This window comes from Daphnia pulicaria, chromosome 3 (assembly GCF_021234035.1).
Source record: "Daphnia pulicaria isolate SC F1-1A chromosome 3, SC_F0-13Bv2, whole genome shotgun sequence".
NCBI classification, from domain to species: Eukaryota; Metazoa; Arthropoda; class Branchiopoda; order Diplostraca; family Daphniidae; genus Daphnia; species Daphnia pulicaria.
In genome coordinates this window covers 8,471,589-8,485,848 of record NC_060915.1, presented here as the reverse complement: position 1 = coordinate 8,485,848, position 14,260 = coordinate 8,471,589, and the positions used below count along the sequence as shown (strand labels likewise).

The window sequence follows — 14,260 nt, the reverse complement described above, 5'->3', positions numbered from 1 at the left end:
CGGACATAATAATCTTGGAAATCAGAAAAAAGGAATTTCGAAAACTGACAGTGGTTCGTTTTTCTTTCGTCGTCGTCGGCCAACCCCAAACTTGAATTGACCAAAAAGAACAATTTTTTGACGGTGAATTTTTGCTCTACAACCGGCGTTTGAACAACAACAACAAGTCGACTACATTGTTAACCTGCACACTATTCATTATGCCTAATGAAAGGGTTTGCAGATAAGATGACGGATCATCAGGTAAGATTTAATTTTTATTGCCTTTGTTGATTGCTAGAATATTCGTTTCAACATGTAGACACGGGGTTTAGTTAACAGGGACCATCAAACTCTAGTTAAACATTGTGGTAATATAATAAGGAGAGTACATCGAGCCCAAGTTATAGGCGAATAAGAGAAAATTGTAAAGCAATTCAATAATGCAATCACGTCATACTGGGTAAAAAAGGAGGTTGTTGATTATTTCAATTGATGTTGGGTTTTCTTTTTAAATATTATTTTTTTGTATTTGGCGCGGTCGTTGAGGGTTGTCGTCGTCTGCAGACGTCAAAACACGCGGGCTCGTCTCATTGATGGTTGCTGACAGTTGCGAGCCGTGCAAGGAGGAGGGGAGAGCGACGTTAGTTGTTATGGAAACGGGGCCCATTTCTTTTTTGGTGTGTGTATGTTATCCCGTCCTGTGTGTAGGAACCGGTTCGATGCGATGGTGGAGGTCGCTGCGGCGGTTGCGCACATTAAAGCGTCGTCGTTCGATTTCGGCCACGTACGACTGGTATATTAGAGACGTGTGCATATTAGACATTTATGTTTCTGTTTTTGTCGGCATGCGTGTTGCCGTTTGAAAGGGCGTTTAATCTGACCAACACTGGATGGCGCTGAGTTGTGTACCTCGTCGATAACGTCGGGCTTGAATAAGGAAGTAACCCGCCAAAACGTTGACGATTGCTTCACGGGAAGAGAGACTGACTCTCTGATTGATTTGGCAATTTGAATTTTCACGCCAAAAAATGTTAGAGCCTTTTATTTTTCTGTTTTTTTTTATTTTTAATTAAGGCGCCATAATGCAATGAGCGAGTTCATAAACAATATTTTTGAAAAAAAATAAAAACGTATTTCTCGGAAGGATCAGGTAGAAATGCGCGCAGGTAGAAATTGTGTTTTTCATGGAACGCATAGCAAGGGGAAGAAGAAGATGGTCGTTGTTTTTCCTACTGCTACGGTCAAAAAGACTATGGATGGCCGGCGGGCATTTTACCGGAGCTAAGGGGAAAAGAAAGAAAAAAACTTGTGTGTGTGCAGCTCAAGAACCCAAGAAAACTTGTATCTTCTGACGTTCAGGTGTTCTCTCGACTGAAACTCGAAATATCTTTTACGAACCAGCAGATGCTCGTCCTCCTTAAGAGAAATTCGGTCCACCATTCTTTTTACAAGTTTTTCTGAAAATTCGTTTTATATTTATTTATTTATTTTAATTTTAAAAAATAAACTCTGAATTAAATTAATTGGGGAAAAAATGTCTAGCCCGCCAAAATGTTTGAAATGTAAAAAAGATGGGAGTGTGCGCGGAGGAGCAGTGATCCCAATTTGGTAGAAATGGTTATTTTTCTTTTCGGTTGATGGGTCGTTGGCAACGCTGCCTGGGAATAGTGGCTTCATTCGCTGCCGCTGAGACGGACAGAAAACGACGAAGGTTTCGATCGCTCTCTCTCTCTCTCTCTCTCCTTTGTCCTGCCTTTCATTCCGTCCTCTCTTTCCCCCCTTCATCCTCTGCGCCCACACACACGCCTGGCAACCGACCCCCTCTCGAATTTCTCCTCCTCCCCAATGATCTATCTTTCCTCCTCCATCCTGTCTCCCCTTCTTCAACCCACACACACAGCTGCTCCGCCAGAGGGGCGCGTCGACGATGCGCGCATGTGCTGCCAGCTCTTGGGGCTTTTTTTCTTTATAATCTTTTCTCTTCAAAAATTCTTTTCCTTTTTCTCTACATATTCCTTTTCTCTCTCTCCGTCTCTCTATTCTTAGTGGCCGCCGACGTCTTGTCTGGCCACAGCGTTGCCCAATTTCTTCCCATTATCACCACGAATATTTTTAGTACATTACGCGGCCAGATGATTAGATTTAAATCCTTTTTTTTTTCAGGGCGCGTAAATTTATCAAGTTTAAATATACATTCAAGATATGTTATTGTCCTTGGTTGGTATAGAACCGGATTCGTCCCATCTCCAGCCACATGAGCGAGAGAGAGAAGGGAGGGGAACTGGTTTCCTCTAACGGACGTGCAGTGCAGGCAGACATTTGCCCAAGCAAAATGGGAACTCTCCAGCCTGTGTGTTGTGTGTTGTGGCTGGCCACTTTTTAGTGGAAAAGCCTTGGGAAATTCCGTCCTTGTTCCAGCGTTGCGACCTCCGCCGCTATGGAACAGCGGTGGATGATTTTTTTGTGTTTTATTAGAGAAGAAGAAAGTCGAGAGAGGATCGAAAGTTGTGCGGGCACGTAGGCCATGGAAGGAGAGGGGGGAAATGTTTTTGAAGCTTGGCGCGGCTGAGCGCCTCTAGCGGGGAATGAAAAATGTTTTTTCCTCTTGTGTTATGAAGAAAAAAGAAGGTTGAGAAACGGGGCTGGGGTTGGCCTTGGGTTTGTTGCCTTCTGCTGCGCAAAGGGAAGAGAACCTTCGCCCACCACCACCCCACGACCAGCTGACTAGAGAGAGAGAGAAGGGGCAACGTGCCAGGGAGGGAGGAGGATCAATCCGCCTGGTATTAAAGGGAGGGGAAAAGCCTGTTTCCCGTTTTCGCTTGAGGGGGGGACTGTGAAAGAAAGAAAGAAAAAGAAGGCCCTTCGTCTTCCGCCCCCCGACACAGAGCCCTCAGGACAGAGAGCTGTGCTTGCTGCTCAAAAACAATTCCACGACTAACAGACATCAGCATGTCTCATCCGCTTTTGAATCGTTGCCGCCGCCGCCGCGGTCAGCAACCAGCATTTGCCAATCTCTACGCGCATTGCCACAACATAATATTCCGGCTGGGGAGGGGAGGGAGGGCGCATACGTGGGTAGATGTAGGCAACATCACATGAATTTCGAAATTTTCATTTTCTTTTATTATTATTATTATTTAGGCATTGACAAACACGACAATCACGCCTACTACTACTACCATGGGTCTACAAGCGCATCCTTGCAGCAACAAGCGGACAATCGAAGGATTGGAAGAACCGGCCGGACGGGCCCAGCAGCATCATTATAATAATAATAATCACCAGCAACAACACCACCAACAACACCAACTACACAGCGGTCCAAGGGCGGCCAAACAGCAATGCACCATACGAGTTGGAGTCGAAGCTCCGGATCATTTAGCTCACACGTTGGTACCCGGCAACTGCGCCTCTGGAACGGAATCGCTGCCCAACAACAACAACAATTGGTATCGAGACGTCCAGCAGCAGCCAACCGCTCCTGATTATGAAACGTACGTCAATGGCTTCAACGCGGCCGAAGTCCGGGCTTCAACTCCGTACTCTGCATCGAGCAACAACACGTACTACTCGACTGGGACGTCGACTCACTCCACCGAAAATGTGGCCGTCCCTGCGGTCGAATATTCCTACGCCAACAACAACAACAACGGTTCCAACAACGAGGTCCAGTACTCGAGCCAAAATGTTTATCAGAACCTGACGTCCATGCTGCCCGTCGCCAATGGAGGCGGAGAGTCGCTGGCGGATCGATTCGAGCGAGTCTGCAGCAGCCCTCGTCCCTACGTCCAGTACAGCGGCCGGGAAGAGCCAGCTGGATATCATTACGGCAGCAACGAGTCCGTCAGGTCAGATGAACGTTACTGGACTTTTGGCTACACGTCGACCTGCCCCAAAAAGACTGGCGCTGGATACGCCAAATGCAACAACTACAACGGCGGCTACGGCGAAAACGGATTCAAACCGACTGCCAACGGTTACCAGCAACAACAGTTGACTACCGGAGGTAGTGGGCAGACAATCCAGCGGGATGAAAATGGCAAATCCTATTTAGAATTGGGTGCCAAAGCGGCGGTCCAGCCAGAGTGGGTGCGTCCGCAAATGTGGAATCAAGCTGCCAGCCAACATCAGCAACAACAACAACAGCAACAACAACATTACGGTGGTGCTCCGGCTGTCAAATCTTGTTCCAAATGCGGCCACGTCCTTATGAATCCGCGATCTCTACCCCAGCCGTGCTATCGGCATCAACGACTCTCAGTCCTCTCTCTCTCCATGCTCAAACTCAACCGATACCGGCAGTGCTCCGACCCGAGCCTCCATCGGTCCGTTCTCATTTGCAACACGTTGCGGCACATTGAGGATGAGATGGAAAGGGAAGGATTGGTCTGCAATCCATCTGCGGAGACGACGACGACAGTAGCTAACAATTCGGCAACCAGCAACTGTGATACGTGTTGTTGCTCTCATTGCGGTACCGTCTTCAACAACACTGCGGCGGCGGCCAAGCCCGACAACACACCTCCGACCATCTACAACAACACCACGACGACTAATAGCAGCAATGTCTACGAGAACAACACAACGTCGTCGTCGTCGGAAACGAATTTCGTCAGCGACTATGGGGCGACGACGAATAGTCAGAGCAAATCGAATTCGGTGGTCAATGCGGATGAGGACGATTCCGGATTCGGCGATGAAGACAGTCGAGACATTGACTGGAGTTCCGTTTTTAGCATGTCGACTGCGTCGGGGTTTGACGTGTCGGCCGCTGGTAATTCCAACGCCAGTTCGTCGTCTGATTCATATTTGTGCGATTCAAACTCTTCGGATCCGTCTCTGTTTGCTGGTGCATCCGGTCCTGAACTTGTGAGCGAATTGGGACTCGCCAACTGGAAGAGTAGCCATTGTGGTTCGGCTACTAGCGGCCATAGTGGCGTCGGTTCGTCTTGGACTAGTGATTCTTCTTCTTCTTCTGACTTTTCGGGTGTGAGATGGAAAAGTGAATTGGGCGACGAACTGGAAGGCTTCGTCCACATCTTGGTCGGTTCCTAGTATTTCTTCTTGGCGCACGCTCTCTCTCTCTCTCTCTCTTCCACACGTTGCTCTCTCGATTACAGTGAAAAAACTTCCATTTGCTCAAGTGAACCAGAGAGAGAGAGAGATGATTCTTCAATGAAATCATGTTCCGACATACAGACATACACCAATAAATGCTTTTGAAAGCAACAAACTACCCAATTTCAGCCCTAGACAAATCACGGACAGCTCCTCCTACTTGAGGTTATCCTCCGATCTGTTATGTGTACATAACGTGTACAAAATAAATTGTGTTGTATCGAAAATAAATGTTCATCATATTATGTAACCAATTTTTACGACACGCCATATCCAATACAAAAAAAAGGATTGAAACAAAACCAACCGGCCTTATTGTTTATTTGAGTTGGATTTCTTTAAAATTGTGGCAAATGCCGAAACGTTGGAGAATTTCTTCATTTAATGGAGCGTTACCTGGCCGGACCAGCAGTTTAACCTGGACACCGGCTTCGTTGGCTGCAATCGCTTCTGTTTACAGAGAGAACAAGGCGATAGAGTTAATCAGCGTGTGAATTGCCCTAGTGTGTATCTCCTTTACCTGCTGGAAGGTCGGTAAGAAATAAAATCTTATCTGGTGCAACTCCAATCGATTTAGAAATCTCCTGATAACTGGCTGACTCGATTTTCACACCGATTTTCGTATCAAAATGACCGGAGAAGTACTGGGGGAAAAATAGCATTGTAACATTAGCGGGAACATTCAAACTCGCTGTAGTGTGGGATGATTACCTGGAGCAAATTTCCAGCAACAGAGTGCTGGAACAAAAGTTTCTGCGCTTCGACGCTCCCAGATGAATAAATGTACACTTTTTGGCCGCTAGATGTCCATAGCTTCAGCGCTCCTTCAACGTCCTCGTACAAACTGTTTCAAAAGGAAAATTAAAGGAATGAATGTTAGGCAATTGTGTTTAATATTTCACGAAAATTTAAAAACAATAATGTGGAAATTCCATGGGCCCAAATAATAATTCTGAAATGGAAAGCAAAAAATGCATTTACTGGCCCTGAATTTCTCCAGATGAATATCCTTCTCTCCACATGTGGCCTTGCAATTGTTTTAAAGCTGTCATCTTTCTATCTTGATCCATATTCCAGTTGATGTTAGTAATTACAGAACTCAGTATTAAGGTGGGTGTTTCAAGAGAACTGGCAATTTCAGGCACCCCACCCATCTTAGTTGCATCTTCTGTTGCCTGTCAATCAGTTATTATACATGTGTGACAGCATGTATTCAGCATAATACTCAATCATATTCATACCTGTTTCCTCAATGATTCAACATCATCTTGCACTTCTAGTGAATCCCAGTTAGACTCCAAATAGCTTTCAAGTTTTCTTCTTATATATGGAAACAGCTCATCCTGAAAAGTCAGTCCAGGTAATATTGCCATTTTACTTAAACTTTAACTTAAATGGATCATACTAATAAAACCTACTTTGACAAAACTGATGCTTGTTGTGGTTCCCTGTAGTAAAAAAATTACATGTTCAATTCAGAGTACTTAAAAACAATACTTACAGAAAGGGCCTAGTTTGGTTTACCTCAATATCTAACAGTAAACATTTGATATCCATTTCTTCCACTGAATGTCAAAATTGATGGCTTAATTTAGCTTAAATAGAAACGAAGCGCCAACACGTGCGGAAACCGACTCAAGCAGACAAACTAAACGATTGAATGTAGATTGAATGACAAGAAAAGATTGGAATCAAATTGTAAACAAGTTTTCGCCATCTAGGAACCGCGCACAAAACACGATACCAAATACAAGAGCGCGAATGAATATTCAAAATTTCTACTGGTTGTTTTAAGTTGAGTTGCATAAATTGGCAACGTGGCTTCTTCTAAATTTCACGAAAGTACGTCTGCTACTAACCAAGGATAACATAACAAGTGAAATCCAACTTATCAGTTTACCGTAAGTCAAAGATTAATTTGATTGGAATTCTGAAGTCACATAAAAGAATAGAAACAACATTTTCCCATATGGAGACATCGCCAAAACAAAGAAGTCAACTGCTCTAACCTTGACCACCGTGACCAGACCGTGACATTGCTAAGGCAGTAAAAACTGACATCCAAAGTCGAAAAAATTCTATTCAGTATCATTAGTTACTAGTTAGTAAACACTAATGGTTGGTATTATAAAAAAAAAATTGTTTGACTTTGGATACAAGTTTCTAGTGAACAGAAACCTCTTCAAAATTTTCTGAAAAAGTGGATTTAGTTTGATTTTTTGGCAAGCCACCATTTAAAATAAATTATTAATATCTCATAAACTATCAAACATAAAAAATAGCCATATGGACCAATCTCTCATTCCATCTTCTAGAGAACCTTGGATAACTGATTGGTGGTTTCATGTGTAAGTTCACTTGTCATGTCACTGAACTTTCTTTGTTGCAGTCTAATATGTTTTAAAAGTATTGATCTGCTCTAACGTCTATCTAATGTTTAAGAGACAATTTCGAGTTTATTCTGATAACTGTTTAATTATTCTTTTAGATCATAGACATCAAGCACAAATTATAAACAAGGTGACTTTTTTTTATTATTTACAGGTTCTAAACTATAGTTTTCTAAATTGGCATGACAGACTTATTTAAGAGAAATCATGTCCTTTCAAGAAAAAGGACAAGGACTATACAATCAACAAGATTCCTTGTTTTCTAACCGTTGGCTGCTACCCTTGAATCTCCCTGTTTGTCAACAACAAAAACAGAGGTTCAATATTTTGATTATGCTATCATAAATGGAAGTTGTGTTTAAATTGAATTTAGAGAAGTTGTCATCCTAAGAGCAATTTTAATGATTTTTTGGTTTCTTATTTAGATATGGCCCATGACACCAAATGTCTGGTTGTCCCTCTAAAATAAGGCAATGGCCACACGTTCAACGCGGATCATTCGTTTTGTCATCGAACTTGACTCGTTCCATCTTCTGGATTGCTTAGGAAACCGTTACCTGTGTAACTTCATTGTCATGTCACTGAATTTAAATTTTGTTTCTTGATTTAGTCATTGAGGTTATGACCGAGAAGATGCGGCCTACATGAACATCATTTAGGCGGCCAGCATCATTCGACTAACCAACCGGCTTCTGCTACCCTGCTCTTAACACAGCACGGAGTTTTACCCTTTAGATTTTTGGCTGTTCGCGATGTATGATGGCGTTTCCTTGGACGAGATGATGATTTTGGCGAGAAAAATATTGCGTGAGTATATACTTAAAACTGTTTAATTATTCTTTTACTTATTTTTTAAATGTTTTTTTTTTTTTTTTTTTTTTTTTCATTTACAGGTTGTAACCTTCAGGTTCCTAAATTTGCATGACAGTGTTTATGAAAAGTAATGTTCTTTCAAGAAAGTCAACAAGGTCCCTTGTTTGCTAACCCAATGAATGCTACCCTTGAATCTCCCTATTTAGCTCCTTATTACACAGCCCCTCTTGATTTGAGGTATTGCTTTTTGTCGCTACAATATTATTGAAAATTATTCTCATCCAAATAAATGTTAATTCTGCTTACAGGGTAATCCTTCGCTACTGATCATGGACTCCATTGGTGAAACTGAAAACCGAAGAGAGAATGCTGTAATCCAAGACTGATAAACTGTGTAGTCAGATTCTATTACAAGTGCATAACTGGGCTCCCTTCTTTTCTGTGGCCCCGTTTCCCTAACTAACCACTAACCAACGCCCGCCGGTGGTCACTCACCCGCTGTGAAACCAGGAGGAGGGGAGGGCTCTGGTCGAACGGGGACTTGGAAGGCGCATGATCCGACTAAAACTTTTAGAGGGTCATGAGTCTAACCCGGAAGCCTAGTATGACTAATCGCTCCCCAGTAAAACTTGCCTCGCACTCTTCTCTCTTCTTCCATTTCCAGGTAATCTCCCTGGATCTACGCCGACACTGCATGTGCGAGTTTTAGCAAGCAATCCGCCACCCAATTTGACAAAAAGTGATAGTTTCTTTTCACGGAAATTTCGTCAGACGGTTACAAAATTTCTAATTCAACAATCTCATGTAGAAATTTACATCTAGTCTACTGGTGCAAAATGTGATTCTTTAAGCTTGATTAATTTAGGTGATGTGTCAAAAGCAATTGTGGGTAGCTAAACAATTGAATTAATCCACTATTTCTGAATATTTTGGTTTTAGATCACTTTGCTGTTTTTAGATTTTCTTGTGATCTATCTACAAAATATTCTGAAAAAACGAATTAGTTCAATTTATTGGCTACTCACAATATTTTTAACACATCTAAATAATCAAGCTTAAAGAAACGCAATTTGTACCAGTAGACTAGATGCAAATTTCTACATGAGATTGTTGAATTAGAAATTTTTAACCGTCTGACGCAATTTCCGTGAAAACAAACTACTACACTTTTTGTCAAATCGGGTTGTGGATTACTTGCTAAAAGGCCTCGCACAAAAAAAATTGTCTCGAACCGGACGCTCTGTTCAATGAATTGTTTATTTTGTAAGTGTTCCAGAATAAAAATGAGTTTTACATATTGCATAAATATTAGATAATTCATTTTTTAATAATATTTACATATTACAGATATTTGACATTTGTGGGGAAATGGGGGTTTAAAGAATGGATGTTGGTGGAAGTTATGAGGTTTGAGGAATAGATGTGGTTTTATAGGTAGGTATATGGATGTGATAGAAAAAGGATTTTATTTCTACCTTATTAAAACAAACCACGACTTCTTCCAGTTAATTAAAACCAATTGCCCCCCCCCCCCCCCAATCTCCTCCTCGCTGGTTTCCCAATCGCGAAGGCATGTTTATTATTGGTTCAACGTAAAAATTCCCCGTATTACTATTTTTTTTCATTCTCAACATATAAAAGGTTAACTTCATAGACGCAAATGGCAATTAAACAAAATACTGGATGTAACTTAAGTAGCACAACACCAGCGATTCAACACCAAGGAACTTTTCTGTTCCTTTTCAACATATAAACGGTTAACGGCATAGACACAAATAACAATTAAAACTGGATGTAACTTTCGTGCACAACACCAGCAGTCCGACACCAAGGAACAGCAACAGCATAACTCGATACAAAAAATCTTTCACCAGTATAGGCTGCAACAACATGCCATATTGGAATGGACAGCAACATCACTGCTATGTAAACATAAACCTATGACCAAATTGAAATTAATGTCTGATCAATGGAAATTTTGTATAAAATAAAAAAAATCACTTCAAATGGAGTTCACCCAGATGGCAACACCATCTGATAACTATAGTTTAAACAAAAATGTACATGAAACTAGATTACTCATTTAAGATTTCAATACAAATTAAGTTGAAATTTGTAGTGCTCTGTAGCAAAACAAAAACATTCTTCCACAGTATCTGCCTATCTTGTTCATCTCATTAACCAATTACCCTTAAACAATCCATAACTCAATTTACATATGATCGAAGGAAAGAGCTGTTGACATGATGAAATCCCCAAATGTTAAAATTAAACAATGTAAGCAATTGTAGTAGTCCAAGCATGATACTTCTCAAGTTAGAACTTATAATTTTTATCAAATTACCATTTCAAGGAGTCTTCTTGCAGTTCTACTAGATGTCCAACATTTCGGCAACCACAATGCAGCATGATCTAGAGTCAACTCAGATATGGCTGATGATCCCAGAAGACTTGAAGCATGGAACTCTCCCACACTCCAGGACAACATCAGCACCAAAGACTGCATGCAGCAGCTCAATTTAATCACACCTTTCACTGGATGACTGCAACCAATCCATGTGCACATTAGACTGCAACACAGAAGCACAGACTTCACCTGGCTATTGAAAAACAAAATCAAGTTACTTTCAAGGAACAGAATCTCACAAGGGGTCCGCAACTCAAATTTACTACAATAAAAAAGGTAAAAAAGCAAAAAAAAGTGAAAAAAGGAAAAAAAAAGGAAATTTACTTTACGTGCTAAAAGAAGGGCGCGCGCGAACGAACCCCCCCTCCTCCCCATCCCCTCCCTACCCTTTTATTTTCGCTTGAAGGAAAGCCTATCTCACAAGTAAAAAAGGAAAAATAAAGCAAGGAAAAAGTAAAAAAAATAAAAAGTAAATTTGAGTTGCGGACCCCTTGGAATCTCATGTGACAACAAAACGACAGAAGTATGAAGTTAAACTATACAATCTCTCAGAATTACCTTGATAAATCTTACAAAGGAATTTTTAGTTGTCAAGTTGTCCAACTTGAAAATAACAAATGTAATCCACAGTAACTGTAAATACCTTTCCGCCTTTTCGCCTTTTCTATGGAACATTCTTATAGAGGAGCTGTTAAGTCTTAGTTTCCCCTTTCCCTTCTTTATTTTAGCGTACGCCGACGATATTGTTCTCTGTGCTATGGACAAAAACTTTGAAACTGCTCTGGCCAACCTTCAATCAATGTGTGATTCTGCTGTTGCATGGGGTCGTTCGGTCAAGCTAACTTTCAACGGCCTAAAATCAGTTTTCATGGTCTTCTCCTCAAAAAAAAACTTGCCGTTTTTGCACTTGAAAGTAGACAACGTATGCGTGTCTCGCTCACACTCATGCCTATACCTTGGTCTTACCATTGACGACAAGCTCAGTTGGAACATCCATATAGCAAACAAATGCTCTGCGGTAAAAAAACTCTTATTCCTTATTCTAAAATGTTGTCGGCTGTCTTGGGGACTCTCGCGCAATGCAATCTCTCTTCTTTACAAAACAACGGTGATCCCAACAATACTCTACAACTGTTCTGTTTGGGCTTCGGCCATCCGCAGGAAACGTGTTGTTGCAGCCCTGAAATCCGCCCAACGCCCCTTTGCATTATCAATTGGCCGACTGTTCAAGTCCACGTCTACTGACGCGGCTCTCATCCTCGCCAACATCTTCCCTCTGCACCTCAAAATAATTGAAACGGTTCTAAAGAGATCCTTCTCTGCCCTTGCTGCTCTTCTTCCTCCCTCGTCATTACAAATTGCTGGCGAAACTTCGGCCAAAATTCTGAAGTCTGAAACCCCAGCAGGCATACCTGTTGGTCTGCACAGGAAAAGAGTGTTGCGCTCAGAAATGCTTTCCTTTTGGAACTCAGCCTGGCAAAACGCTAGTACGGGTGCCCAGACCCGCTTGTTTTTTCCCTCAGTGGAATCAGCCTTGATTTTGTCTTCTTCGGAATTACCGTTCTTTCTCTGCAGCTTTCTCTCGGGCCACTGCGGCCTAAACAATTTTCTCTTTAAAATCAAAAAGTCTCCGTCACCGCTCTGTCCCTGCCTGTCAGGGGAAGTAGAAGATGTGGCTCATATTTTGTTTGTCTGTACCAGCCACGCCGTACACAGAGTCAGCCTTATAAATTCTGCGGCTGAGTTAAAGCTGTCGTGGCCAGTCCCATTAGACGCTTTCTCCCAATCCAAAACTCTTTGGTCAGCGCTTGTTAAATACCTATGTTCTATCAAAAGACTTTAACCACCACCACCTTTTCCCAGTTCTTTATATTTTATTTCTTCTCTTAGTTGCGTTTTGGTACTCTGTACATTTTTGCATGGGTCCCTCGTGCCCTAATTTCTGGCGCTTTTAACCCTGCTTTCATCCTCAGGCTCTAGCGGGCGCCTTAACCGGACTGTGGCCGTAAGAGTCGTCCGTTGCTTCGAGGTGCTGGTGACATCCAAATCAGCATCTCGTCGCTCCGGACTATCTGGGGGGTCGGCAGCGGCGTCTTTTTTATTCTTTTTAGTCTTCTTATTCTTTTTACTCGTGCTCTTAGGTGCATTTTGGCCGCTCTTTTGTTTCGCATGAGTCTCTCGTGCCCTAATTTCTGGCGCTTTTAACCCTGCTTTCATCCCCAGGCTCTAGCGGGCGCCTTAACCGGACCGTGGCCGTAAGAGTCGTCCGTTGCTTCGCGGTGCTGGTGACATCCAAATCAGCATCTCGTCGCACCGGACTATCTGGGGGGTCGGCAGCGGCGTCTTTTTATTCTTTTTAGTCTTCTTATTCTTTTTACTCAGTTTTTCATTCGCGTGCCGCACCGCTTCACTTTCCAGAATTCAAGTTTTACTTTTAATCTTCTGCCTAATCTTTCTTCCCGGTTCCCTCTCTCTTCTCCCATCCTCCTCTCTTATCCTTATTTTATCTCTTCTTCATAATAATGTGACTCTTGTATTTTACCATGCCTATGACAATAAATTGGTAACATTCGCCTTCGGCGAATACACACCTCATTTAAAAAAAAAAAAAAAAATACCTTTCCGCTCAGTGTCTTTGAAGAAATGGCAGAAATTTCGTCACTAACGGACTGATTCGCGCCATCTAGCGGACATAGTTTTGTCCACCTAGTGACAGAAACAACGGTTTCTTCAGTTAGCAGTTTGTGCCATTTCTTTTGTATGTCGAATAGTTCGCTACAAATAAATACAGATAAATTGCTATTTGTTAGAGTAATTAAATTCACCAAACTAAAGTTACCACAACGCATTCCATATTGAGGATATCTACCTTAACACTGTCGTGATCTAAAAGCAAGCGGTAGTGAACAGATCCTTTCTTTTGGGATAAAGAAGGACTGTGTCCTTTCTAATAATGTACATATCTAAAAAAAAAATATTACATAAAACAGACATAAGAAGATAAAAAAATCTAAAGTTTTCAGTCATGCTCATGCGCTCACTGTAACAAACAAAATTGCACACCTAGAAAGTAAAACTGAGAAAAACCATGACTTTTGACTATGTTGCGTGTTCTCGGTTGGCTGCTTGAATCTTGTAAGTTGAATGTCTTTAGCTTCAATATCTTTTCAATGTGACTCCTTCACTAAATCTATTTCTTTCAGAAGCTCAAAATTAACTGCCAATACTGAACCAAAAAAAATTATTTTTTATAACATATGAAATTAAGATTTAAGTATGACCTTAAGGCAATTACACAAGTTTTACCATTTTGAAAGAACTCCTTTTCTTCTTTCAGGTGATAAGCTTTGAACTTTGATTCATTTGCTCGAATAATTGAGTTTAGGATTTCAATATCAGACTTGAAAGCCTGGTATTGCTGGGCAGGTTTAAGTTCTTTGTCTCCGTTATTTTCATTGCGGATGTTTCAGATGTCAAGCGGTGATTAACGACATTATACTCCAATGTCAAGACTAGTTAGGTGGCTATTGCACTTCAAATCACCTTGCAC

The 14,260-nt window shown here is 41.7% G+C and overlaps 2 protein-coding genes and 1 long non-coding RNA gene across 3 annotated transcripts in view; 2 read left to right on the top strand and 1 right to left on the bottom strand.

Moving 5' to 3' along the window:
• LOC124329250 overlaps positions 1-8,808 on the top strand; it is a 409,843-nt gene extending 401,035 nt beyond the window's left edge. The window contains exons 4-8 of the long non-coding RNA XR_006916663.1: positions 7,645-7,807; positions 7,916-8,051; positions 8,109-8,297; positions 8,384-8,540; positions 8,612-8,808. This is a non-coding gene — a long non-coding RNA (uncharacterized LOC124329250). The remainder of the gene's footprint in view (positions 1-7,644; positions 7,808-7,915; positions 8,052-8,108; positions 8,298-8,383; positions 8,541-8,611) is intronic.
• Positions 95-5,354, top strand: LOC124329051. Its single transcript, XM_046788000.1, has 2 exons — positions 95-243; positions 3,124-5,354. The coding sequence occupies exons 1-2, from the start codon at positions 208-210 to the stop codon at positions 5,035-5,037; spliced, it is 1,950 nt and encodes a 649-aa protein (XP_046643956.1). The 5' UTR covers positions 95-207; the 3' UTR covers positions 5,038-5,354.
• Positions 5,406-14,218, bottom strand: LOC124329187 (enolase-phosphatase E1-like). Its single transcript, XM_046788238.1, has 9 exons — positions 14,210-14,218; positions 8,668-8,672; positions 6,625-6,674; positions 6,519-6,548; positions 6,342-6,443; positions 6,082-6,275; positions 5,812-5,944; positions 5,621-5,744; positions 5,406-5,550 (listed from the first exon to the last, which is right to left on the bottom strand). The coding sequence occupies exons 3-9, from the start codon at positions 6,655-6,657 to the stop codon at positions 5,420-5,422; spliced, it is 747 nt and encodes a 248-aa protein (XP_046644194.1). The 5' UTR covers positions 6,658-6,674; positions 8,668-8,672; positions 14,210-14,218; the 3' UTR covers positions 5,406-5,419.
• Between the last annotated feature and the right edge of the window lie 42 nt (positions 14,219-14,260).

Bases quoted from the DNA above. Each gene is read 5' to 3' on its own strand.
- LOC124329051 (XM_046788000.1), top strand. From the start codon at position 208: ATGAAAGGGTTTGCAGATAAGATGACGGATCATCAG. The intron at 244-3,123 runs GTAAGATTTAAT...ATTATTATTTAG, and splicing joins ATAAGATGACGGATCATCAG to GCATTGACAAACACGACAAT.
- LOC124329187 (XM_046788238.1), bottom strand. From the start codon at position 6,657: ATGGATATCAAATGTTTACTGTTAGATATTGAG. The intron at 6,549-6,624 runs GTAAACCAAACT...TTTTTACTACAG, and splicing joins GTTTACTGTTAGATATTGAG to GGAACCACAACAAGCATCAG. The intron at 6,276-6,341 runs GTATGAATATGA...ACTGATTGACAG, and splicing joins TTGAATCATTGAGGAAACAG to GCAACAGAAGATGCAACTAA.